Genomic DNA, 27,760 nt, shown 5'->3' on the forward strand with positions numbered 1-27,760 from the left:
ACTCCACTCTATACCACTCCACTCTATGCCATTCCACTCTGAGCCATTCCACTCTATGCTATTCCACTCTATGCCCTCCACGCTATACCACTCCACTATCTGTGATTTTACTCTTTGACACTCCACTCTGCGCCACTGTACTCTTTGCACTCCACTCTACACTACTACACTCTATGCCACTCTACTGTACACCACTCCACTCTATGCTATTCTGCTCAAGGCCACTCAATTATATGCCACTGCACTCCATGCTACTCCACTGTACACCACTCCACTCAATGCCAGTCACTCTACGTCATTCCACTCTATGCCATTCCACTCTACACCACTCTGTTCTACGCCACATCATTTCGCAGGTCTTTTATTGACAGAATTATTGCTCTCAGCATAAGAAAATAACATTATCCCTTCTAACCAATCTGAGTTTAAACAAGGACCAGGCACGTCAACTAACATTTTGTCACATTTGGTAATAATGGATGAACTAAAGTTGAAAAAGCACCGGTCTACATTTTCTTTGTAGACTTTAAGGCTGCATTTGACTGCGTGCAGCTTAAAATCTACCAAAAAGTGGCATACTGGGGCTTTCCTGCCCATCTTCTACAATCAATACAGATGCTGTATATGGACACCTGGGCAAGAGTTAAAATCGGAGATGGCTCCTTCCTGTCCAGGAAAATAGAAACCTTCCAGGGTCTAAAGCAACAACGTGTTCTTCTTGGCCGACCTGACCCCTGCCCTGGATGCAATAAACACTCAGGCCCCTAAACTAGGAGATATGCATTTCTTGAACCTTCTGTATGCAGATGACGTGATTCTCTGCACCTGCCCTGGAGTTTCAGGCTGCACTATAAATCCCTCAGACCCATTGAAGTTCTAGAAGGTTTTTGTGCTGCTTACCACTATCAAGACTTGTGTGCATCCTAGTCAACGCTCGCTCCGTCCACAAACACGCCGTTGAACTCTGGGACCTCCTGGACTCCACAGCACCGGACGTCGCCTTCATCACGGAGACCTGGATGAACGCCTCCTCTGCTCCAGACATCGCCACCGCCATCCCCGAAGGCTACAAGATCTCCAGAAAAGACCGCACCAACCAAGTAGGAGGAGGTATCGCCATCGTCTTCAAAGACTCCATCAGCGTCATCACCTCCACCGAAGACGCCCCTCTCGCCGCTGAACACCTGCATTTTCAGATTTGCACCGACCCGAGGACCACCCTCAGAGGATCCCTCGTCTACCGTCCTCCCGGACCACGCGCCCCTTTCAGCGACGCCATCGCCGACTTCATCTCCCCGCACGCCCTCGCCTCACCGGACTACATCCTCCTAGGCGACCTCAACTTCCATCTGGAACAAAACAACGACTCCAACACCACCACCCTGCTCGACAACCTCGCCAACCTCGGCCTCAAACAACTGGTGAACACCGCCACCCACATCGCCGGACACACGCTCAACCCTATCTTCTCCGCCAGCAAACACGTCTTCTTCAGCCACACCTCAGCCCTACACTGGACCGACCACAGCTGCGTCCACTTCACATTCCGACGCGAGACCCGCCACCTCCACACTCAACCCATCCCTCATCGACAGTGGAACAAGATCCCTGAAGAGCAACTCTTCTCCGCACTCGCCGCCAACCAACCCACCCTCACCACCGACCCCAACGACGCAGCCCTCAACCTCACAAACTGGATCTCCAACTGCGCAGACAACCTTGCTCCCCTCAAACGCACGCATCAACAGACCAACACCAAAAAACCTCTCTGGTTCTCTGACACCCTCAAAGAATCAAAGAAAACTTGTCGTGCCCTTGAGAAAGCCTGGCGCAAGGACCACACCGCTGACAACATGACCGCCCTCAAGAACGCTACCCGCGAACACCACCACCTGATCCGCGCTGCCAAAAGGAACTTTTTCACCGACAGACTGGACAAAAACAGCCACAACAGCAGAGAACTCTTCAGCATCGTCAAGGAGTTCTCCAACCCCAGCGCCAACGCCAACGCCGTCACGCCCTCACAGGATTTGTGCGAATCCCTCGCCACTTTCTTCCATCGCAAGATCAGCGACCTCCACGACAGCTTCGGACACCAGACCCAACCAAACACCACCGAACCCGCACCCCCGACCATCATCCTCAACAACTGGACCCACATCAACACGGAAGAAACCAAATCCATCATGAACTCTATCCACTCCGGCGCCCCTTCGGACCCCTGCCCGCACTTCATCTTTAACAAAGCCGACGACATCATCGGCCGCACCTCCAGACCGTCATCAACTCTTCTTTTTCTTCTGCTACCTTCCCCGAATGCTGGAAACACGCCGAAGTCAACGCCCTACTAAAGAAACCTACGGCTGACCCGAGCGACCTGAAAAACTTCCACCCCATCTCTCTTCTGCCTTTCCCAGCCAAGGTAATAGAGAAGACCGTCAACAAACAGCTGACCACCTTCCTGGAAGACAACAAGCTGCTCGACCCTTCACAAACCGGATTCCGAACCAACCACAGCACTGAAACCGCCCTCATCTCAGTCACAGACGACATCAGAACCCTGATGGACAACAGTGAAACAGTCGCCCTTATTCTCCTCGACCTCTCGGCTGCCTTTGACACCGTCTGTCACCGCACCCTAATCACCCGCCTCCGCTCCACCGGGATCCAAGGCCAGGCCCTGGACTGGATCGCCTCCTTCCTCGCAAACCGTTCCCAAAGAGTTTACCTCCCTCCGTTTCGCTCAGAACCCACAGAGATCATCTGCGGCGTACCTCAAGGCTCATCACTCAGCCCGACACTCTTCAATGTCTACATGAGCCCCCTCGCCAACATCGTACGCAAGCACGACATCATCATCACCTCCTACGCCGACGACACCCAACTTATACTCTCCCTCACCAAGGACCCCGCCAACGCCAAGACCAACCTACAAGAGGGTATGAAGGACGTCGCAGATTGGATGAGGCTCAGCCGCCTAAAGCTGAACTCTGAAAAAACGGAAGTCCTCATCCTCGGCAACACCCCGTCTGCCTGGGACGACTCCTGGTGGCCCACGGCCCTCGGCACCGCACCGACCCCCACAGACCACGCCCGCAACCTCGGTTTCATCTTGGACCCTCTTCTCACCATGACCAAGCAAGTCAACGCCGTGTCCTCCGCCTGCTTCCTCACCCTCTGCATGCTCCGCAAGATCTTCCGCTGGATCCCCGCCGACACCAGAAAAACCGTGACCCACGCCCTCGTCACGAGCCGCCTGGACTACGGCAACACCCTCTACGCTGGGACCACAGCCAAACTCCAAAATCGCCTGCAACGCATTCAAAACGCCTCGGCCCGCCTCATCCTCGACGTACCCCGCAGCAGCCACATCTCCGCACACCTGAGACACCTGCATTGGCTCCCAGTCAGCAAAAGGATCACCTTCCGACTTCTCACCCATGCACACAAAGCCCTCCACGACAAGGGACCGGAATACCTCAACAGACGCCTCAGCTTCTACGTCCCCACCCGCCTCCTGCGCTCCTCTGGCCTCGCACTCGCTGCTGTCCCTCGCATCCGCCACTCCACGGCGTGTGTGAGATCTTTCTCCTTCCTGGCGGCCAAGACCTGGAACTCCCTCCCCACCAGCCTCAGGACCACCCAGGACCACTCCGCTTTCCGGAGACTCCTAAAGACCTGGCTGTTCAAGCAGCGATAACCCCCCCTTTTCCCCTAGCGCCTTGAGACCCGCACGGGTGAGTAGCGCGCTTTATAAATGTTAATGATTTATTTTATTTTTTTTGGTCACCAGTCCAGCAACCACCCCCCACACTCAATGCTGCAACTACAGGGAACATCAAGCAACCTGCATCTGACCTCAGCAACCAGGTCTCTGCTTTGTTTTGCATCTTGTTTCTTGCAGCACCTTATAAGCTGTGAAATGAGCACCCACTGAGGCTCCCATTCAGCACTATGGACAGCCAGTACAACTCTGCACCCGGACTCCACAGGCTAGGTAAAACTGAACTGACTATTGTGACCTGGTCCTAGGGCCCGCACAACCTCATCCCTGCAAGGGCTCCACGTAACTCGACTTAGAAGTGACTGATTGTCACTAGTGTTTCTTTCCCCGAAGACCGCAATGTTATATTTTCCATGTATTATTTTGTACTGATTTAATATTACTTCTGAAATCTTTACCTCCGGTTATATGTATGCTGTTCTGTCCATTTTGGTGTTTAAATGAAGATAAAAATATACTTTGTTTTTATACCTTGGTGTCAGATTTCTATTGAGTTGTGTCAATTACTTATCGTCCATCTTGGTACTCTGAAATGCTAAACACATGTTCCTCTAATATAGCCTGACTACTCTTTGCCACTCTATCAGAACTGAGCTAATGATTTATTAGTGTGAATCCAATGATCATCTTTGGGGTGTTGTGATAATATTACATGGGAAGCTTACCCAGCCATGCCACGTAATGTTCTACTTTCCTACACTCTGAGTGACACATCATTGTATAACACTGCATCATACAAAACTCCACTCTATGACAGTCCACTCCACTTTGACACTCCACTGTACTCAGTCTATGCCATGCCACTCTAGAAGACACTACCCTATTGTACGCCCCTTTACTGTATGCCACTCTTCTGCTCTGTATGAAATTCTATCACACTCCACTCCACGCCACTGTATGACACTACACTGTACTCCACTCTATTCTACTCTACTATACGACACTCCATTCAACAATGCTTTACTCTACAACACTGTTCTGTACTGCACTCTATGCCACTCCACTCAACAACACTCTACTCCACTCTATTCCACTGTATGACACTCTACTCGACAACACTCCAGTCCACAACACTCCAGTGTATGACTCTCGACTTTGCGCAATACATACTAAACCAAACTTAAACTAAACAAACATCAGAAAATCTAACATTATAGTTATACCTTAAATTCATAATAATTTACGCACCACCATCAAATTACTGTAACTTGTACACCTGCGTACACAGTGTTCTCAACTCGCTATCCATTATACTTAAACTATAACTTTGCCTTTATGATGCACTGGTTATACCCTATCATATTACATCATTTATACCATCTTAAATTGTAGCTTTTAAAATAACACTTATCTCAAACTACATCATTTCTGAGAACACTGTGCATTGCAGGGTGGTGAGTTATGGTTTAGGTAGTGTGGCTAGCGAGTTGACAACACTGTGTACGAAGGTGTGCAACTTAAAGCAATTTGATGGTGGTGCATAAATTATTATTATAAATTTAAGGTATTACTATAATTTTAGAATGTTTAATGTTTGTGTGGTTTAAGGTCTGTTTGTACAAAAAGACTAAATGACATTTTCATAACTATAACTTATGCTTAACCTTTCTTTTTGTTCATTGAATATATTTATTTATACAACAATATATCTACTATTATGTCAGCTGTGAACTGTTTTTAGCAACCGAGGAGACCATTTCATTGTTATGCTTTACTTAACAGCCATGTAGCCACCTGACAAAAACAATTTCGAGGATTTTTCTCACATAACACAATGTGTTTGTTGTAAGATTACGTTTTATGCACTGAGGCTCAATCGTTCCCTCAATAATTAACACCCAGGATCCCTGTGGGAATGAGAGCAACCGGACCCATCCTCTGCCCTCTCGCCTGTTCCTCTCTCAGGGACTCGGGCTCCCATAAAAGGTTTGAAGCAGGGACATTCAGAGACATTAACACGTCGCCGGCGAAGTTCAGTGATGCACAGAGGCTGAACACCTTCATTAGGAGGTTCACTGAGCCCATCTCACATTCAGGGTCACCCATGACTATCTAAGCCTGTGCGCAGGGTTTTATTTCTCTATCAGCCACCAGGCTTGGCAGGAAAAGTACTTTGGCCATGACGACCCAGTAAATGCATATGAGTAAAGTCAGGCGTAGACCACAAGATATGAAAACTGGCGCCCCTGCATGTGACCCTAGACCCACACCCTCTAGTGGTAAGTTCAGACCATCAGGCCAGAGGTGCAATGGAGGACGTGTCTGTCAGCGCCACCCGCAAGGTAACATTCAAGCTCGGTGCCAAGCCTTGCTTCTGGTTTGGACCTAGGATGCCCCTGCTGGTCTGGTGTTTGAAGCTAGTTTATCTTGCCCAGAGCACAGTGCCCGGGTGCCAGCTGAAAAGGGACAGTGTGAGCGGATTCTCAAGAGATGGCGATATCCTGCTTGGAGGGATCTTCCGGGTCCACTTCTCAGCGCTGCAGCCACTGTTAACCTTCCAAGAGGAGCCTGTCGCAGCCACTTGCCAGACGTAAGCAACCCACCTCTGTCGAGAAAGAGATTGTGTTTTCTTGATTGTATCTGAGTTCGAAAATCCTTATAAAGAACCGTGAAATGTGAGGAGCAGGCCATGCTGGTGATGTGCGAAGTTTTTCACGTCACAAAGTTGCAGATTTTTTCGCGCTGCCTCGTTATCTCAGTAGTCACATTTATTTACATTATATAGTGAGTGAGGTTTTGGGACTGCAGAAAATGGATTCATCACATCTCGTCCCTACACTAGAGGAATCCACCATGCCGAATCACCTGTGTGTACCAACATGGCACACTGACATCCTCGAAAGGAGATGTTGTTTCTCTGTGATTGGCTGGTTTATATGTTTAAAATGAAATACCCATGTTGAAATTCCTCAAATCCTGTGCACCAGCCAAAAACATTCATGTACAGCAGGACATTCTCACAACCTGCCATTGTAGATTTTCACTGTTTATGGAGTAAGACGTAATTGCCGTATTGATAATTTTAATTAATACTCTTTGTAATAGAAGTTTTTTTTCTAAAGCATTTTGATAAAAAATGATGTTTGTTAATTTATAAAACCTGACAGTTGCCGAGCTACTCGCTAGGATGAAAATGTTTTCTTCCTGGGGGAACTTTTGTCCCTTAATCACAGAGCGTAGGACAGATCTTTTGCCAATCCGGCGCTCACTGCATTCAGATTGGTAGAAACATTTTCTGTCGAAGGTGGAAGAGTGCGATGACCTTGGAAGTACAAGTCGGTTTTCTTTGCTTCTGCGACGCGAGACCCATCGGCCCTAGCACCATAATCAGTTGGCTCACATCTCCGTTCCCATCTAAACATTGGTAAAACATTGATTCTGTGTTATAAATTTGGGGGCAGTTTAAGAGCCTCTAGCGCCTCCTTGCGCCACATTAGTGTAATTGTTTTTTTACTCAAATGTGGCCCAACAAGGCCAAAATCTCTGAGCCAAATATAGAAAGTGGCACAATACTAGCATTGCGCCACCTTGTAACCCTTTGCACTACATTAAGCCTGCGCTAGGTGTAATGTATGTAAAGGGGGCGTTCCCCCATTAGGGGTGCTGCAAAAATGGTGCAAAGAAATCTAAGAGATTTGTTTGCGTCATTTTTCTCTGCACTTTTAATGCCTGCTCAAAGGCACACCGTTGTTTTCAATGGGTCTCAATGGGCTTTGCAGGATTAGTGTCAACATTTTTTTTAACGCTAATCCTGCAAAGCTCCAAACTAGTGTCAAAACTTTTGATGCTACTTCCCCTAACTTCTTAAATACGGCACACACATGGTGGCTTTAAGGGGGGACTAAGGGGCCCAAGAAAAGTGGCGCTGCACCACTTTTCTTAAATCAGGCTCTTTGTCTTTTTATGTTATCCCCAAAAACTGCAATACACACAGTAACGCAGAACTAACAGTTATTCTCAGTGCAAAGAATGCAACAAGGTGATTTGCAAAATATAAAATGAAAAGAGGAAATCACAAAAACTCCAAAGAAAGAAATGCTTATCAAAAGGACATTGTGCTGTAGAAATGAAAAACAAAAATATCCACTTATCACAATATTCGCTCAGGTAGATAGTTCATAAGAAGAATGCAGGCTGTTCCTTACCACCATGCTGAATTAATAAAATGTGCTAGACAGTTTTGAACCGACAAGTTCTCTGCCTAGTTGATGAACAATATTTGCTCTAAACAAGGTGCAAAACTTGATTTCACCGATCGGCTGGTGCAAAGAAATGTGCGTTTGCTGCACTTAGTTTGTGAAACTCTATCTTTCACATAGGTTGGCATGTGCAAATACCCATGCTAAATGTTTCCAGCACAAATGCAAATTTATGTAAAGTGACTGTTAAGGGAAGAAGATACTCTTATAAATGTATATGTGTTTCTTATGGGAAGAACATAAACTACTTATGTAAACTTTAAGAGAGTCTATACTACGATTCGTACAGGACAGTCTGATGTACCCTGATTTTTGCATCCATAATATCGCCATGCAATTAGTTTGAGTCTACAATTATTGCAGATTGCATTTAATTCAGATTATTTAGGATTTAATCTAGATGGTGGTAAGTATATATATGTGTGTGTGTGTTTATATTTTTTTTTAAAAGGGAGCAAATATATATATATATATATATATATATATATATATATATATATATATATATGTAAAACAGAGTGTTTTACGGGTCAGGTGTAAAAGGTGTGTGGGTTTAACTATGCATGAGATGATGGGGTGCTAGGGAGTTTCAAAGGGCTCTCTGTACAGTGTTTCCTAAGGTTTAGATGTGTTTTAGGGTTTAGGGGTGTGTTTCAGGTACAGAATGGGGTGGGTATGAGGTTTGAGCTGCCAATTTAAATGCATGAACACACACACACCCACACACGCACACACACACACACACACACACACACACACACACACACCACCACCTAATGGTGTTAGCCACTAGGTAGTTATAGTTAGGATCTAGTTTCTATAGAAAAAAAAATGTTTTGGAGTTAACTTTGGTGTCCTATGATGAAATGTTCCCCCATATTTTCACACTCATGTCAGCTGCTCTCTGGAAAGTTTCAGGATGATCTGTTAAGAGGGGGCTGAGAAAAAGGGGGGGGGCGCAAAACACATTTTCCCCATTCATTTTTTTATAGGGATTTTGAACAGCAATAGTGGCAGTATCTCTGCTCACTGTCAGGTATTGTTGGTCGACTCCGCTGGTGTTGTTAGTGTCGTGTTCACCATGATGATATTGTGGTCGTATATAGGTGCCACCCCAGCGCTCTGACGTTAGTTTCTTTTCATGACTTTCCACACCAGTAGTGTGGAGCCATGAAGAACATTGAGAGTTGTGCGCCAAAACTTGGGCCCTGAAAGGGAAGTTCCTGTCCCTAGAAATCAGTTTGCAGTGCGTGGAGGATGGGCGGGTCGGTAAAGAATCTGAAACTAGAATATGTCTCTACCAGATATATTGTTACTGAAGGTAAGTAACGTACATCTGATAGAGACTTCTAGTTGCAGATTGCTTACCTTTGAATAGATACCTGAGCAATACCATCCCCGGTGGTGGGCTGTGAACCAAGATCACACCAAGAAGTCCTGCAGGACCGAACAGCCAAAGTAGCCGTTCCTGTGGACCTGACTGTCCAGGCAGTAGTGTTTGGTAAAAGTGTGCAGAGATGCCCACGTTGCTGCCTGACAGATGTCCAGGACTCAAATGCCTTGTGCTAGCGCTGTGGTAGCAGCAGTAGCTCTGGTGGAGTGAGCACGCAAACCTTCAGGAGGTTGCTTCTTAGCCAGAGCTTGGCACATTTTCATGCATAAGAGCACCCGTCATGAAATGGTCCTCTTCTGCACCGCTTTCCCCTTCTTTGCACCCACATATCCCACAAAGAGTTGATCGTCCACCCGGATGTCTTTGGTATGATAAAGGTAGAACGCCAATGCTCTTTTTGGGTCAAGACTGTGGAGTCTCTCCTCTTCATGTGAGGGATGTGCGGTGCATAAAAGGTAGGCAAGGTGATGGACTGGCCGACATGGAAGGGTGTCACTAATTTAGGTAGGAAAGAAGCCCTTGTGTGAAGTACCACTTTGTCAGGATGCATTGCCAGAAAAGGTAGTTTAGATGAAAGAGCATGGAGCTCACTTACTCTGCGGGCAGAGGTGATGGCAACTAAAAAGACAGTCTTGATGGTTAAGAGCCGTAAAGGGCAGTTGTGAAGCGGGTTGAACGGGGCACACATAAGGTATGTTAATACTAGGTTTAGATCCACTGGGGCATGATGAATGGGATAGGAGGAAAAAGATATGTGAGGCTTTTAAGAAACTGCCCAACAATGGGAGATTTAAATAAAGAAGGTTGATCTGGTAACCTCAAGAAAGCAGAGATTGCAGAGAGATATGCCTTAAGGGTTCCCAGGGTGGAGCCCTGTTGGGCAAGGGAAAGAATAAAGAGAAGGACCTCAGACAGAGGAGCAGATAGAAGATCAACAGATTTGTCGATGCACCGTCTTTTTCTTTCAACAGGCGTATACGGTTTTGGTTGAGGGACGTCTGGCTGCCAAGATAACATTACAGACTACAGGTAGCAGGTCAAAAGATGTCAACTGTCGCCGTTCAATCTCCACGCAAGGAGGCGGAGGGTGGACAGGTTTGGGTGAATGACCCTTCTCTGCTGCTGCAACAGAATATCCTCCTGAAGAGGCAGTCTGATTGGAGGAGCAATGGCCATCCTCAATAGCTCAAGATACCAGACACTTCGCGCCCAGTCCAGAGCCACTAAGATTACTTATGCCCGGTTTTGCCTGTTCTTCTTCAGAACTCTGAGCAGAAGTGGTATGGGTGGAAAGGTGTACAGGAGGCCTGAATTCCACTTGTCATGAAAAGCGTCGCCAAGGGAGTGCCGCCTTGGAAACTCCAACGCGCAAAACAGCTCTTATTGCATGTTCTCTACGGAGGCGAACAAGTCTCACCAAGGTTCTCCCCACTGAAGGAAGAGACCTTGTGCCACCTGATCGACTACACATCGTCAGCTGAGTTTGTCTGCCCTGGCGTTCACCACCACTGCAGGTCACTCGCGGTTTCTTCAGAGATCTGGACCTTGTCGGAGAGATTCCCCTGATGTTGCACCCACTGGAACTTCATGTCCCACCTCAGAGCCAGCATATGCCATATGGCCTTTTGAACTAAAAGGATGCAGGAGGCCTTGAGGCCCAGCAGCCTCAGTCATTCTCACCGAAATCCAGGATAGAGGCTGAAACATTGGTATCATAGCCCGAATGTCCTGGACTGCACTGTATCCAGAACAGCTCCGATGAGAGGGAGCATTTGAGAGGGAGTCAGGTGTGACTTGTTGATAGTGAATCCCAGCTAGTGCAAAAGGTTCGCTATAGTTTGGAGGTGGGAGAAGACTGTCTGGGGCGAGTTTGGCTTCAACAGCCAATCGCCGGGGTAGGAGAAGACTGGGATCCCTAACCTGCGCAGATTAGCTGCCACCACTACCATCTCTTTCATGAACACCCAAGGGGCACTGGTAAGGCCAAAAGGGAGCAAATTAAACTGAAAGTGCTCATGACCTACTACGAATCGTAGGTAACGTCTGTGGGCCGGCGAGACCGGAATTTGGATGAAGCGTCTTGCAAGTCCAACGCTACCATCCAGTCTCCGGGATCCAGGGCAGATAGGACCTGAGCCAATGTCAACATTTTGAACTTCTCCTTCCTTAGGAAGAGGTTGAGAGACCGAAGATCTGAGATAGGACGAAGACCCTTGTCCTTTTTTGGCACCAGGAATTAGTGGGAATAGCAACCACTACCTACTTCTGGCAACGGAACCCTCTCTATAGCTCCTTTGGCCAAAAGGGCTTGGATTTCCTCACGGAGAGGTGCCATATGGTCCTCTGATATGCGATTGTATGAGGGTGGCATGGCTGGAGGAGTTGTCTCGAAGGGGAGGGGTGTTGGGTGAGGAATTTTGGGTCTTTTGGCGTGGGCTGATGGTGGCGGGCAATCGTTCTATTCACAGGAGCCACTGTGCTGGGTCTGGACCAAGTACCCAAAAGGACGTCCATCAGTGCCCTATTAAAGGGAAGAAGGGGTTCTGATGTGGAAGACCTCGGCTGAAGCACGTCAGTTAGGTTATTAGGCCTAACCTCCACAGAAGGTAGCTCAAGCTCCAAGACCTCAGCCGCCCTTCGCACCACCATAGAGCATGAGGCACCTTCCTCCATAGCCACGGTAGGAGAAGAGAGCATACCAGTGTCAGAGAAGGTGTCTAGACCAGTGGCATCACCCAAATCCTGCACCCAGTCCATTTGGAAGTCAAGCTGGTATTCTAAAGGGTCCAGCGTCCCCTCCAAACTCTCCCCGTATCCATATCCATAAGCATAAGGGTCTGGATCAACTCTGGGTCCAGGAGAGCCCAAGGAGAACGTAATCGGCATCGAGCGATGTTGTTCCGGGCCCGAGTCGTCGGTTATGAGAATGGAATCGACGTCGATTGTGGGCCCAACCGGCTGACCTGACGCCGGGTAAGATCGCTGTGGCACGACCGGTGTCGGGCGGATCTGAGATTGAATCTGAAGGATCCCTCCAGAGCCATGGCCGAAGCCGATGACTTCAAAACCGAAAGGGCCCACAACAACTCACCTGTGCCCGAGGGCACTAAAGGTGGGTCGGTCTGCCCCAAAATGAGGTGCATTGCCTCATAAAACTCTTTGAGCTGGGAAGGGGTGGCTCCGGCTCCCGGGAAGTCGGGGAAGCATGGAGCGGACCGAGATGAAGGCTCTGAAGATGGAGGCCTAGAGCGTTGACGCTCTTCCTGTGCCGCATCATCCGAGTGATGGGGTGAAGTCAAAGAACGCTTCGACTTCTTTTTCTTATGACCCGAATGTTCCGATGACTTCGAGGACGAAGAGTGGTGGTGACTCCATGGCCGATCTCAAGACCTTCTTCTAGAATGAGATCGTGAGCGCCGCTGAGTCGAGTGCTGGGCCGCCATTAGCTTTAGGGACTGCTCCCTCAAAGCTTTTGGGTTCATGGTTCGACACTCGGAATACAACTTCGGGTCGTGATGGCGCTCCAGGCACCAAAGACACACGAGGTGCGGATCCGTCACCGACATCATTCAGTGACAGGAGTTGCAGGGCTTGAACCCGGTCTCGCGGGACATCTCTCAACACATCCACGGCCTCGTCAAAAAGAAATAGACAAAAATGTTGCAGTAATCAAAAAATGACTGAGGTAGCTCTCTCCGGATCTGCGAGTAGGCTGGCATGAAAAGCAAATAACTGATGTCAGCACACCGGGGTGGCGCCTGTATACGACTGTGACTTCATCACAGTAAACACAATGCCAATGACGCCCGCAGAGTCGACTGACGCCACCTGACGGCGCGCATAGGTACTGCTCAAAGAAAAATCTCCAGATCCAGACTGACGCCTGGGGGAATTCAAAGGTAAGGAATCTGCAACTAGAAGTCTCTATCAGATATACCTCAGTTCGGAGTTACCATTATGTAGCTGGACATAGGTAGTGACCTATGTCCAGTATACGCATAAAATGGCGTCCCTGTCCTCACGAAGTCCATGAAAATTATGGCACTGGAGTTCATGGGGGCACCTCTGCTAGTTCAGGGGTGCCCTCACACACAGGTACTTGCACCCTGCCCTTTCGGCTAGGAGGGTGTGCCATAGGGGTTAGTTATAGTGACCTGGCGCAGTGACCTATGGTGAAAAAGGGTGCATGTGCCCTTTCATGCAGGCTGCAATGGCAGGCCTGCAAAACAGTTTTCAGGGACTCCCCCTGGGTGGCATAATTCATGCTGCAGTTCATGGGGATCCCCTGGTACCCCAATGCCCTGAGTACCTTGGTACCGCACACTAGGGACTTACATGGGGGCACCCGTATGCCAAATGTGGGGTAAAAATGGTCAAGTTACCTTGTTAGAAGGGAAAAAGCACAATCACTGGGGTCCTGGTTAGCAGGATCCCAGTGAATACTGTAACACACACTGACAAACAGGCAAAAAGTGGGGCAACCATGCTAAAAAGAGACTACTTTCCTACATTCAGTGTTTTTGAAATTAAAAGAATGTTGTCCGCAAACAAAAATAGTGGGGCTCAATGTTGCTTACTGGGGGGACATCCGCTTGACATTCAGAAAGATAATCAACCAGCCCATTTAAATAAAGAGTAAAAAGAGTAGGGGCCAGGACACACCCTTGCTTCACACATTTTAACACTGGAATCTTATCAGTGAATTGGCATGGTGGCCCAATCTAAACCTGCCAAACTTATTGTCATACAATCTGATCACAAGAGACAAAACATCCAGAGGCAAGTCCATCACCCTTAAAACCTGCCACAGCTTCAAGTGCAGGACCAGGTTAAAAGCAGAATTTAGATTAACAATGCTACAAACAAGTTACCCCTGCCAATCCTCACAATCTTCCACAAAAATAAAACAAATGGAAAGACCAGGTCTGTTGTGGAAGTCTTAGCTCAAAAACCAGCTTGGAGCGGGCTTATAATGTCATAGTCTGAAATCCACATTTGCATTTTTTCTAGAACCATACACGCAAAACTCTTTTGGATACAATCAATAAAGCCATGGGCCTGTAGTTAACCTGTAGGGACTTCACCCTGCCAGGACTGAGGAATTGGTGTCCTCAAAGCAATCATGGTTGCCAAGGCTACTATATATTCAGTCCAAATATAACTATCAGGTGCAAAGAAATCCAGGGGTATACCATCTGGACCCCTGGAGCCTTACCCCTTTGTAAATGTGGTCAATGATTCAAGTGCATCCTCTTTGGTACATGGAGAAGAATTGACATCTGGAGGTCGCTTTACAGCACAACACTCTCAGTAGACGAGACTGTCTCCTCATAATACAGAGCCGCAAAATGGGAAAACCATTCAGGTGGTGAGACATGGTTCTGTGGTTCAGTTCCCCCAGAATGTGGGCCACTAGCCACCAACCTCCAGAAATATGATTGGTCTCTGGATGCATATGCTTCCACTTGATCCTGCCACCTGCATTTGGTCCACCCCTTCTTGGCCTTAAGTATAGTAGCCTTTTATTCCATGCTAGAGTAGGGTGACCAGATCTTGAAGAGCAAAAACCGGGACAGGTCAGACATAAAAGAAGGACGAAATACTTTACTCTCACTTTTATATCTGGCCTGTCCCTTTTTTTAACGTATTTTTGTGGAATTGTGCCTATACAGGGGTTTATATATATATATATGTATATATATATATTTATATATATACACACACACACACACACACACACACATATACACACTCACACACACATATGCACACACTGATTCAAAAGACTACATATATAAAATTAGCTATGGCTTGACCTCCCACACTGCACACCCAACCAGCCCCCACCCACCTCTCTCTGCTTCCCAATCTCTCTGTCTGCTGAGAGCAGACAGGGGACTGTGACAGTAACAGATACATTACTTTAATTATTTAATACTTTGCAGGCATTTTTAACTTATGCTTCCCTAGGTGTTCTGACATTTGTCCCAAAAACCGGGACTTTTATTTAAAGATCTGACCTTTGTCCTAAAAACGGGGACTTTATTTAAAATTAAAAGAAGCATTGGGACACCTGGAGAGTTCTCTAAAAACTGGGACTGTCCGGGGAAATCCGGGACGTCTGGTCACCCTATACTAATGGCTGTAATCATAGTTACATTTTTCATCTTAATTGCCCCAGCCAAAGCATGCCTCTTGTGCCTACAATCCTTATTGAACCACCCAGGTCCTTTTGGTCTCGGGGACATCTTAGTAGGGGTAGAAGAAGATAACAGATAAGCCACTAACCTTTCAAAAAACCCTTTCTGCAACTCATTAAAGTCTAAGGGCCTGATTAAGGCTTTAGTGGAGGGGATTACTCCGTCCCATATGTGACGGATATCCCACCGGTCGAATTACAAGTCCATTATATCCTGTGGAACTCGTAATACGGCGGGCGGGCGGGATATCCATCGCATTTGGGACGGAGTAATCCCTGCCGCCAAAGTCGTAATCAGGCCCTGTGTGCCCACTCTGTTTCTATGCTTTTTACAATAATATTCAATGTAGCCTGAACAATATTGTTCATGTTGGACAGGATTTCTGGCTTCATTGTAACCTTACACTATTTAAGACAGCATCTGTCAAAGGTTTGTACCGTATTTAGAATGCTAGAATTCTTGTACTACCATATCAACCATTCGGGACCACAATCTTAGGTCAACAAGGATGTAATCAATTCAGCTTTAAAGAGATAAATATTAAACGTACAGGCACCATTGTGATTTAGTGTGGCCATTTGTGGCCCTAACCCCCAGCTTAATAGAAAGTGCATAATTATGGTAACATGCCATTAAAGATATTATGTTCCGTGCCTAAATTGCTATTGACTTTGTATCTTCCAGTTTTGGATTGCAGAATTACCAGTTGGTCCAGGCCATGGTGTTTGCAATTAAAGAAATTAACAACAACCCAACCATTTTACCCAACATTACCCTGGGGTTCCATATCTACGACTCATGTACACTGTTCAAGCGCTCACTCAAGGCAACTCTATGGATGCTCTCAGGGCAAGAGGTGCCTACTCCAAACTACAGGTGTGGGAGAAGATTGCCACCAGCAGCCATCATAGGGGATTCCGGATCCACACGCTCGATTGTTCTTGCACTTATCCTGGGCCTGTATAGACACCCCCAGGTAAGACCAGGGAATATCATGATTGTGTTTAATACCAGATCGCAGGAAGCATTTATGCAGTACAAATATTATGCACTGAGATTGTGAAAAAGATAGGTGCACAGAGGTGTGGTATCAGAATATAATAGTTGGAATATAATTTACAAAAATATTGCTGAATGCGAGTTAATAATAGAAAGTCTACAATCAATGGGGCAATATTTTTGTAAACAATATTTGTAATGCAATATTTAAGTCAAATGACATTTCTATGATTTTCTAACATACAACCTGCCTGGAACCTGAGCTTTTAAGATCTGACTAGAGAGAGCATTTTGTCTTTGTCAGACGTTATGCGATGAAAACAAGTTAATAGATGGTCTTTCAGCAGGTTTCTTTAACAAATGTGTTTGTGCGGTCACCCTCCATCAGCAAGTGTTTGATGAAATTGTATCAGACCACAGGAGCATATGTTCTTTACCGTCATACAGCCATTTTAATTAGTGCATTAGGTATTTGAGTTCTATGAAGGGCTTCCATTGCCTTTCCAGCTGAGCTTCGGAGCCCTTGGAGGGAGGAGGAGAAACCTGCCTGTACACGGCAGAAGAGCATGAGGAGGGTGAACCTGCCTCCACTTGGACACATACACACCTTGAAGCCCACACTGCTGTGCCCTACAGACAATTTATGGCCAATTGGTGCTGATGCCCAGCTGCTGTATGATGGCTGGGAATCCCTAGACCACGAGGATGACTCAAGAGGAACCACTGCAGGTGCATGGTATTTATGAGGCAGGATATGTATATTTAATATTTTACATGTCCTTGCAATGAAAAACCCCAAAAGTCATTTTTCACTGTAGCGAGGGTGGCTGTCCCACTGGAAACACTGAGTTACATTGGAACAGTTAGAAAGATAATTAAAGTGCAATAGAGCACACACATGCCTCTAGGGAATATGTGTGCTCTACATGTGCACCACTATTTTTGGGGTGCCTATAGCCTTCCTTGGTTTTGCATTTCCCAAATAGGAAGTCACTATTTGGGAAATGCAAAGCCGCCCTATTGGAACAAATGCAATGGGATTTCCTAAATGCAAGAATCGCTATTAGGAAATCAACAATTACATACATATCATTTTGCATTTCCTAAATTGCTATTTCTACGGAGTCGCTATTTAGGAATTGCAAACTTGCATTTTAATATATCTGGCCCTTGGGGAATTGTTTTCTCTGGTGGGTATTTGTATTTTAACAGACACATAAAGCATAATGTATTTTAATGTTTAAGGACAGGAATTGGTAGTGGAGCGCATTAAGAAACATTTAACATAACTAAATATGTTTATAAGTATTGGGTTTTAAAAAATGAATTCATAGATTTTTAATTGTTTGGTGTTGCAATGTGTATTGTTTGTGTTGCCTTCGGTTGTCAAAATAGCAATTAAAATGTAAAAAATACAAAGACAATTAAAAGGCTAAATTAACCGTTTAGTGTGTTGTGTGCTGATGGGCTCTTTGGAGGACCAGGTAGATTCCTGTTAGCTTTCAAGACCTTTAAGGATTTCCTGTGCTTGTGGATCAAAGGAAAGAGACAGGTGCCTACCTGGCCCCTGGTGTGGTTATCACACAAGATTAGACAGTGTATAGACTGCAGCTGTCCTAAAAGAGAGCAGAGAGACGCTCAAAGTTGTGAGAAGTCAGTACAGAAAGGTTGCATCTTATATATGTATAATAATATACATTATACTAGCATACATCAAATTAATAACACCTATAACAACAATGCATAAACAGACAAAAACAAGGAAAGTAAATAAAAGCATATTCCTAACATGGTGGAGAAATACTATCACAAAACCTAAATTGTGGTCTGCTGTTATGACAAAAATATCATAAAGAATACAACTCTTTCTCTTATACCTTCTTCAAAAAGCTTTGTTCTCACATTCTCTTAAGTCTAAGGTCATGGCCATTAGCTCATTTGTCACACGTGGACAGTCCCATCAAAGCAATCACCTATGAGTATTTTGCTGCCTAAACATTTATCAAATGGTTTGTGGAAAAACATGTCAAAGACTAGGCTTTGCTTCCGAGATGGTGATGAAGTTGTGAGAATGACACCTGAGGGAAAACATGAGAAAACAAGATGGTGTTGATTAGAAACCCCTATCACTCAAAACCAATACATTATGACAATACCCAAACCTGGATGAAATAATATGTCCACCAAGAACAAGGTAAAAAATCACATAATGAAAAGTCTTAACAAAAGACACTTTGTTGCACTATTTGTGCTATTGTTACAGATAGTAGCCATAGATCAGGACCCCTCACACATATGTCATCTAGGTGAGCATACATCAGAAGTGTGATGTTAGTGAGGCTTGAGAAAATGCTCTGCCATCGTACCATGTATTCTAGAATTCATATAGTTTTGGAAAACTGGCAGCTAAAAGGGTAAAAAGTAAAATTCTAACATATGCAAGCACACAGACATCTATTCACACTTTTAAGCAAACATATGAACAGACTGTCTCTAAGATTTTTTACTCTAAGAATATCACATCCATCCCAGAAAATATACACATTTTCTTGTCCTGTGTAAAACGCAGGTCACGTTTGTTGGGAAAGTTGTGTTAGAGTTCACAACAAGCCTGTCTGAATTTTCTGTGGGGCCTGGGAGGCAACCCACTATATGCCTCAGTCTATTGGAGACTGTCATTACCTTCCTCATCAAAAGCAGAGTATACTTTACCAGAGGCATCATTGTGGCCTCGAAAAAGTGGGACTGGGAGCACCAGCTTCCCCCTTGTGATAACCCTTATTCACAATGAGATTGAGGAGCAGATTTTTTTTGTTTGAGCATTTGGAAAGGCATGAATTTGTGATGACTCTAAATCTTTCCTTTTGGGCCCCAGTCACTCAATTGAGTTTTATATGCTTCTAGAATATATTTATTTGTTTATAGTAGTGTCTGATTTTGACCCAAAGGTGTAACAGAAATTTAGGATAGTGAGTTAGGACCACACAGAATGCAAATTGCTACTTTTTATTATTTCCATTTGAAAATGTCATATGATATTAACTAGCTGTTGTTTTTTTCCAAAAGATCAGTTATGGTTCAACAAGTCCACTTTTGGGAGACCGAAACCAGTTCCCATCCTTTTTCCGCACTATTCCAAGTGATGACTTCCAGTCACGTGGTTTGGCCCAGTTAGTGATACACTTCGGATGGACATGGGTTGGAATTGTGGCCTCGGATGATGAATATGGACAGGTGGGCAGTCAAATAGTGCAGCAAGAGCTTATCAAGGCTGGAGCTTGTGTGGCCTTCAATGTGAACATCCTCATAAGCCGTTCAGACAAAAATGCTTTTTATATTGCCCACATTATTAAAAACTCAACAGCTAACGCCATTGTAATTTTTTCTTCTGTTGCCTACTTACCACCTCTTCTGGATGAGTTGTTGAGGCAAAATATAACTGGAAAAATCTGGATTGCCAGTGAAGGGTGGTCAACATCTTTTCCTGTTCCTTTTGAGAAATACTCTGAAATTTTGGCTAGCACTATTGGGTTTGCAATCCACAGTGGCAAGATGTTAGGCTTTCAAGAGTATTTCACCAGCATCCACCCTTCATCATCTCCATGGGATATGTTTTTGAGAAAGTTCTGGGAAGGTGCCTTTAGATGCCAGTGGTTGGACTGGGAAAATCTCCTGACCAGAGACAACACAACCAAGAAATGCACCGGGGCTGAACGAATGGAAAGCCTACCCATCAACAGCATCATAGAATTTAGATTCACTTACAATATCTACAAGGCTGTTTATGCTACTGCTCTGGCACTGGAGGATCTACGGAAATGCATGCAATATGGAGAGCATTTCCCTCAAGAGACTTGTGCAAATATATCAGCCTTCCATCCATGGCAGGTAAATTACTTTGCTGTTGATCATTCAACAGTCACAGTGAGAAAGTTAAGATATGTAAAGATCAAGCAACTGTAACCAGAAATGCAAGCTCAATTGGGCAGATACCAAGGTAAACCATTGTTTGGACTGTCTCTGAAGCTATTTCTAAAGACCATCCTAGGTGATACCACTATTAGTATAAAGTAGCATGCAGTATGGCTTTAATGTGAGCTTCTTCCACGAGTTCCCTTCAGGATATTTGGGTATGGATACATCACCCTCAGCACAAAAACAGTTGGGCAGTGTGATTCGGCCTCAGGTGGAAGTTTCGAAAGAATGATGTGGAACTGCATTAAGTCAAAAGAAGCCAACTTATATGCATAATAGGAGCCAAGTATAGTTAATTTAATTGACTTATTTGCAATAGACCTCACTTGGGAATCCCAGGATAGCAAAGCACAAAATATTTCAGGCACTACCACTCACAATTTCACAGACCTACACAATTATTTCACACCTAACTAGATATATGTTTCAATAGTTCAAGTAATTGTAAAAACCGTTACAGCAAAATATGAAAAAATACACTGCATTCAATTATTCCTATATCTTATGATTGAAATCCAGAATGTAATTTGCTGGTCTTAATTCAAAATACTGGTCGCACACATCAGAAGTGGGCAAGACCCTGAAAACAAACAACTTTCTAACACAGTGATTCCCAACCTTTTGACTTCTGTGGACCTCCACTTTATCAATACTGGAACCTTGGGACCCTCTGAAACATTACTGGAATGCAAGGACCCCGCCACTGACTCCTTACCAAAAGCTGAGGACCTAATCTGTTAAAATTATTACATTTTCTAAGCAGTCGCGGACCCCCTGAGGAGGCTTTGTAGACCCTCACTCGTCCCCTGACTACAGGTTAAGAACCACTGTTGTAACATATTCACAAGAACCTCATTTGCTAGCAACTATTTCTGTAAGACCGTACCTAAAAAAAAAGCCTTTTCCGCAAGAGTAGCCTTTTTTTCTTCAAAATCCACCTTTTTTAGTTTGTTCTTACAAAGCTTTTTAAACGTTGCAACCATCACACCTATTCCAAGTGTTATGAAGTCCTCACAAAGTTCTTATAGACATTTTCTCAAGCTTTGCAACCCCCTACCAACAACTGGGAGATCATTTGTGTAGATTAAGGGGGTCTGAATGAAAAACAAAACATTTGCAATCCTAATGTTCACCATCAGCCAGGACGAATGTTGATCAGAACTGACAAAATGTTTAATAGCAAGTTAGATGGTAGGGGCCCCAATATAAAGATTATCCCTCCTTTTTAGAACTCTGGAAAAACTTGAATAAAAACTAGTGGATAGATATTAACTATAAAGCCCTCTTTCTGAATTTGGCAATACTTTTAAAATCAGGGGTCCTTTGTCTCTGATGTTGTAGGAGAACCCATTTTAGCTCTCAAAGGGGCATGGCAAAAATATCCAAGGTTTACTTAGTAGAGGTGATGTAGGTTAGAGACTCAGAATTCAGTAATACATCAATAACTCTTTAGAAATCGCTGTGAAAGAAAGTAAAGGTAAATTATTACACACACTACTAAATCCTACACAAAATAAACAAATGTCTACATCAGGGGTCTCCAACCTTTCCTACACTGAGAGCTACTTCTGATCATGAAAACTGCCAAGCGTTACTGCCTAATATAGGATTCAATAAATGTACACTGAGGTGAAATAATTAAAGCAAAGAGAGCATAAAGCACAGGAGCTTTATCACAAAAGGTTTGCATTTGGGTTCCTAGGGATCCGTTTTCACCCTTACCCCTTGAAATAGAGAAAAGGAAAAAGAAAGAGAAATAGGAGGAGAGAAAGAGAGACAGAATGTGAGTGGAAGAAAGAAGATGGAGAGACAAAAAAATAAAGGATTAATGTATGAGTGAAAAAGACAAGAGAGAAAGAAATTAAAACAGAAGGAAAGAAGCAGAGAAAGGAAAGGAAAGATAACAAAAGAAAAGAGAGAAATAATGAGGAATTACAATAAACAGAGAAAGGAGCAAAAGAAAGAAAGAAGATAAAGAAAGAAAGAGAAATTAAGAAGAAAGGAAGAACAAAGAAATCATGAAAGGGATGAATGAAAGCAAGAGGGAAGAATGATTGACTAAGGAATAAGTGGAAAAAGAAAGATAGCAGTGGAGAAGACAGAAAAGGAAAATGAGGAAGAGAATGAAAAAAAGATCAGGGAAAGAATAGAAAGTAGGCCAAGGAAAAGGAGGATTAAAAAGAGGTAGAAAGAGAAGACAATAAGGAATTAAGAAAGAAAGTGGTTCATAAGGATCCGTTTTCTCCCTTACCCCTTGAAATAGAGAAAAGGAAAAATAAAGAGAAATAGGAGGAGAGAAAAAGAGACAGAATGTTAGTGGAAGACAAAAGATGGAGAGACAAATACATAAAGAAAGAAGGGATTAATGTATGAGAGAAAGGTAAGATAAGAGTGAATGAAAGGAATGGAGGAAGGAAAGAAAAAAGCAGAGATTTTTTTTTTTTAAATCACCCTGCTCCTAATGGGAACAGTCCATCCTGAACTGCCAGGTGAGGCCACCTCCAGAAGGGCACACAAGCAACATCAGACCGGTTTCTGACTTCTTAGGCCTTGTCGTCAGTGTGGTACAGATTGGATCCAATGACAAAGTGAGCAAGAGACTTAAGTCAAGGCACACCCTTGGCCACTTAGGCATTACAATAGCACTAAGGTGCTCAACACCAGGGTAATACCGCCAACACTGCCACGCTGGAGACGGCCTCCAGCCTGGCAGTCCCAGGGGTTGTAATCTGCCAGGGCAGCACTGCAAGCAGCACTGCCTGCCGGATTACGAGTTCCATTCCGCCATCCTTTCTATGGCGGTTCACACTGCAGAGGAAAAGCTGGGGGAAAGGGCATGCCAGAGGCCCCCTTACACAGCCCCGTCACACATTTCACTGCCTGAATTACGGGCAGTGAAATGCGCGACGCGTGCTGCTGCACCCGCTGCACTGTCACATTGGCGTATGCTAAATTCGGAGCTGGCTTCAATGTTAAGGCCCTCTTCACTGCCGGCCCTGCGGTAAAGTTGTAATAGGGCCGGCGGTGTCCTGATGAGGAGGTGGATTGAGTTTGGGGGGTGGTGGAATGAGCAACTAAGTTTTGAGAAATACAAAAATGTTGTTAATCTACTGTGTATGATTATGAACTTACAGGTGGACATTTTGTCTGTCAATCATGTCAACTCTACATGTGTGTATCTCCTGTGGATATCCTGAAAATACAGCCTAAATCTGGTCCTCCTGGGTCTATGTTGTACATCTCTGAGAAATTGGTGGGTGGGCTAGGTAACAGAGACTTGTAGCAGGAAAAACAGTTAATTACCTATCATATGGAGGTTTTTACAGTAACAGCATCTACTGTAAAAATATCTGAAAGGTCCCCCATCACTAGAGGTGGTTGCTTTACTAGGATATACTAGCAAACACTTTATGCAAATTATCTATGGAACATAGGTAATTTACATTTTTGAAACATGAAAATTAATGCATAATGCTTCAAAATCTGGTTTAACTTCTCTTTGACCCTAGCTTCTTCACTACATCAAGAAGGTACGCTTGGGAAGAGAAACCACTGAGGCGTTCTTTGATAAACATGGCAACCCTCCAGTGCTGTATGACATTGTAAATTGGCAGAGGGATCCTGAGAACATCACAAGGCACGTGAAGGTGGGCAGCTATGACTCCACCGCCCCTTCAGGAAAGACTTTTGTGATGAATTCTAGTCTCGTCCAGTGGGCTGCCGGGAAGACGCAGGTAAGAGACTACAACATTCAGATATGACTCTATCTCATCTGTTTGAATACCTTATTTAGGACCACAAGCGTAAGTACATGCAGATCACTGGCTATAGGCACATGCAAGGGGTTATACTAAAACTGGCTAACGGTCTATCTAATTCAGTATCATGGCCGCACTATCAGGGTATAACATTGTGAACACAAAAATATACCCATGTAGCAAATAACACTTTTGGTATGGAAGCAGAGGAAGTGCTGAATGTGCATAAAATGACATCCATTCAGCCTATCACCAGGACACAGAAAGAGCTACACCGGAAATGGTGCCCTATCTTTGTATGCAAATATAGAGATAGGCTAGAGCAAGGATTCATTAGTACAGATCAAAGATAGCAGTAGTTATTTTGCAAGAAATGAAATACAACTTAATGCAGCTGACCACATAGAACTCAATATTGATCACATATGCACAGCAGCCGCCCACCAAGCCAGCAATAGCACCCCCCAGTGCTTGCATGCTGCTGGGGATACAAACCATGTCCTTCCATAGATTAGTCTTGTACTTAGACCAGTTCAAACTTCTGCTCAGGCCAAGGTCTAGTTCTCCCCCAAAATATTCTCTCCTCCCTCAATATGATGCACTGTGTAGTCTATCATAGGAGATCCATGAAAAAAGCAGTTACACATATGTGCTCACCCGCAGCTTATGACAATTACAGAAGGCTATTGAATCAGATCAAGAATGCCAATGCCATTTCTTGTTGTAAGTTTGTCCATCAAATTGTCTGTTCACATTTAAATTAGGCCTTGTGCTGAGAGGACAGAGGGGAATATATGTTAGAAAACGAAGGGGAGGTTAAGGCCTACAATATGCCCTATCCAAGATACTGGTCTGTCCGTAGGATGTTCGCTGAGTTTCCCGGTGCAACACAAGTAAGGGATTTTCCTGTGATGGAAATCTCTGATAGAACCATGCATAAGAAGGCAGTGCTAAGTGAAGGATGCATCACATTCTATTTCTTTCCTTATTTTTTCACATTCTTTCTCCCTGTACTTCCATTGTTGTCTCTAGTTTTTGCTTATTGCATTTGGAACTTTCTGCTGCATTCTTCTTCTGAAATTTAGCCTGGCGCTTTTTTCCTCCTTGTTCTTTCTCAGGAGTATGGTGCTTTGCACTCTTCATTTCTAATCTTTAATCAAGATCTCAAGATTACCAAGGAGATTTCCCCCTTTATGAGGATTTCCTTGTATTTGGGAAGTTCTTCAGGAGACACTTGACATCATTCACATGTGCTGTTCCATGAAGGGTGGCATTTCGCTAATGGGAGGACTTGTTCCTTCTTTGGACAATCTAAGGTTCAGCACATTTTCCCACCACCCTCTGCACCGATAGGCAGATTTAATTGTGCATTATGTGACAAAAGTCAAAATTGGGTCATTTCAATATATTTTACTTTTACATCACTATTACACTGCATCTGTGGTGCAGTCCCACTGAAAAATATAATATTTGCATGAATACCTTATGATTGACGGCCTACACAGTTGATGGCAACAGTAAACCATATAATTAAGGCAGGTAATGAGACAAAGAAAGATTTTTTCTGTTCCTTATGTTGCACAAATCAAGGACTATACCTGCTTTAACTTGCTTTCAAAACACTACTGTACATTGTAAAGTAGCCCGGGTGCATATTGTCCCATCTAAATTGGGCCATTAGCTTCAGTTTTGGAGTTCTTGCAATCTTCTGTGGCATCAAACCTTATTTTCTGTGATAAGAATGAATGCATTTCGGCAATGAAGAGATGCACATAAGCCTCAGTAAGGACCTACTATTTATTTTTGATTTGTGGCTTTGCATCAACTTAGAAGAGCCCTTTGCTCCTTTGACAAATTCTCCATACCTGTGGCTTGATAAACTCCTGTCAACTAGCACTATTTGCAAGTGCCTCTTGGTGTAAGTGCAAACAACTACAATAACCTCAAAATCTGCCAGAGTGAAACTCCTATCATGCCTTACTCGTATAGACTGTGCTTTCCAATTAGGCTGCTTAAAGCAGATATCAGTTTCAGTTGTGATTACAAAAATGTTTGATAGAACATTTAACATTCAGAATTTATCTCTAATCCTATGTGACCTTGTTTTATCTCCAAAGATCCCCGTGTCTGTGTGCAGTCCTGGTTGTCCTAGTGGATTCAGGAAAGCTGTCATACCAGGAAAGCCCATTTGTTGCTTCCAGTGTATCCAATGTCTTCCAGGGGAAATTACTAATCCAACAGGTAAGAGGACCATCAAATAGGCACATTTGACTTGTGATTTCCCTGTGATTAAAGAAGGAAGGACTTTTATGTAGTTTACATTATTTTTACCTTTTAGACTCTAACGAATGCTTTGCATGTCCATGGGATCTCTGGCCCAACGATAAACAGAACAGCTGTATCTCAAAGGTCACAGAATTTCTGGCTTATCAGGAACCTTTCGGTGCTGTCTTAGCAACAACCAGCATTTCTTTATCACTGATCCCTATTTTCATCTTTGGACTCTTCATTCATTCCCGAAACACACCTGTGGTCAAAGCCAGCAATTCTAACCTCAGCTACATCCTGCTCCTGTCACTATCCTTATGTTTTCTCTGTTCTTTGGCTTTCATTGGTTATCCCACTGCAGAAAAATGTTTCCTTCGGCAAGCTGCTTTTGGCATCACATTTGCTCTTTGTGTCTCATGCATCTTGGCAAGAACCATTATGGTAGTCATCGCCTTCAATGCCACCAAACCCAACCGTGACTTTAGGAGATGGGTTGGGCCTCAGTTGTCTTACATGATCATCATTGTTGGTACACTTATCGAGATTCTGCTCTGCATCTTTTGGTTGGTTGTGACTCCCCCATTTTCAGAATATAACATTGACATTCGACCTGGAATTATCCTAATGCAGTGTAATGAGGGATCACCCATTTCTTTCTGGTGTATGCTGGGCTACCTGGGGCTTCTTGCCACCATCAGTTTCATAGTTGCCTTCCTGGCCAGAAAACTGCCCAATAGCTTCAATGAGGCTCAATACATCACCTTCAGCATGCTCGCCTTCCTCAGTGTCTGGTTTTCATTTATTCCTGCCTATCTGAGCACCAAGGGCAAGTACATGGTGGCGATGGAGATTTTTGCTATTTTGTCTTCCAGTTCTTCCTTAGTTTCCTGTATATTTTTCCCCAAATGCTACATTATCTTGTTTAGAGCTGAGATGAATACAAAGCATTATTTAATGCAGAAGGGAGCAAGACAAAGCAGCAAGATGAAGGGATTGTAAAAAGAATGTGTTTTAGTGACTAACTATCCAGCATAAAGGACATAGTTTATCCACCTTTGAATTTAAATGAGGGGGCAAGGGCAGGAGTTAAAGCAGGATTGTGGAAGTGCTGCTACCTGGCTTCCCATTTCTTTCGGCTGTTTAGAAGTGTCACTTAGCATCGAAAAGCCTTCTTCTCTCCAACC

At 44.4% G+C, this 27,760-nt stretch overlaps 1 protein-coding gene across 1 annotated transcript; it reads left to right on the forward strand.

The window, feature by feature from the left end:
* The first annotated feature begins 12,891 nt into the window (after positions 1-12,891).
* Positions 12,892-27,575, forward strand: LOC138267249 (extracellular calcium-sensing receptor-like). Its single transcript, XM_069216105.1, has 5 exons — positions 12,892-13,041; positions 19,642-20,463; positions 24,060-24,284; positions 26,426-26,549; positions 26,647-27,575. Exons 1-5 carry the CDS (start codon positions 12,892-12,894, stop codon positions 27,573-27,575), a joined length of 2,250 nt encoding a protein of 749 aa, XP_069072206.1.
* Positions 27,576-27,760: the final 185 nt, after the last annotated feature.

Source organism: Pleurodeles waltl, chromosome 12 (genome assembly GCF_031143425.1).
Source record: "Pleurodeles waltl isolate 20211129_DDA chromosome 12, aPleWal1.hap1.20221129, whole genome shotgun sequence".
NCBI lineage: Eukaryota > Metazoa > Chordata > Amphibia > Caudata > Salamandridae > Pleurodeles > Pleurodeles waltl.

What these genes read in the sequence shown, in the direction of transcription:
- LOC138267249 (XM_069216105.1), top strand. Translation starts at nt 12,892, where the DNA reads ATGGCGCTCCAGGCACCAAAGACACACGAGGTGCGGATCCGTCACCGA. An exon ending in GGGCTGCCGGGAAGACGCAG is followed by an intron (nt 24,285 to 26,425) that starts GTAAGAGACTAC and finishes TTATCTCCAAAG; the next exon opens with ATCCCCGTGTCTGTGTGCAG. An exon ending in GGAAATTACTAATCCAACAG is followed by an intron (nt 26,550 to 26,646) that starts GTAAGAGGACCA and finishes TTTACCTTTTAG; the next exon opens with ACTCTAACGAATGCTTTGCA.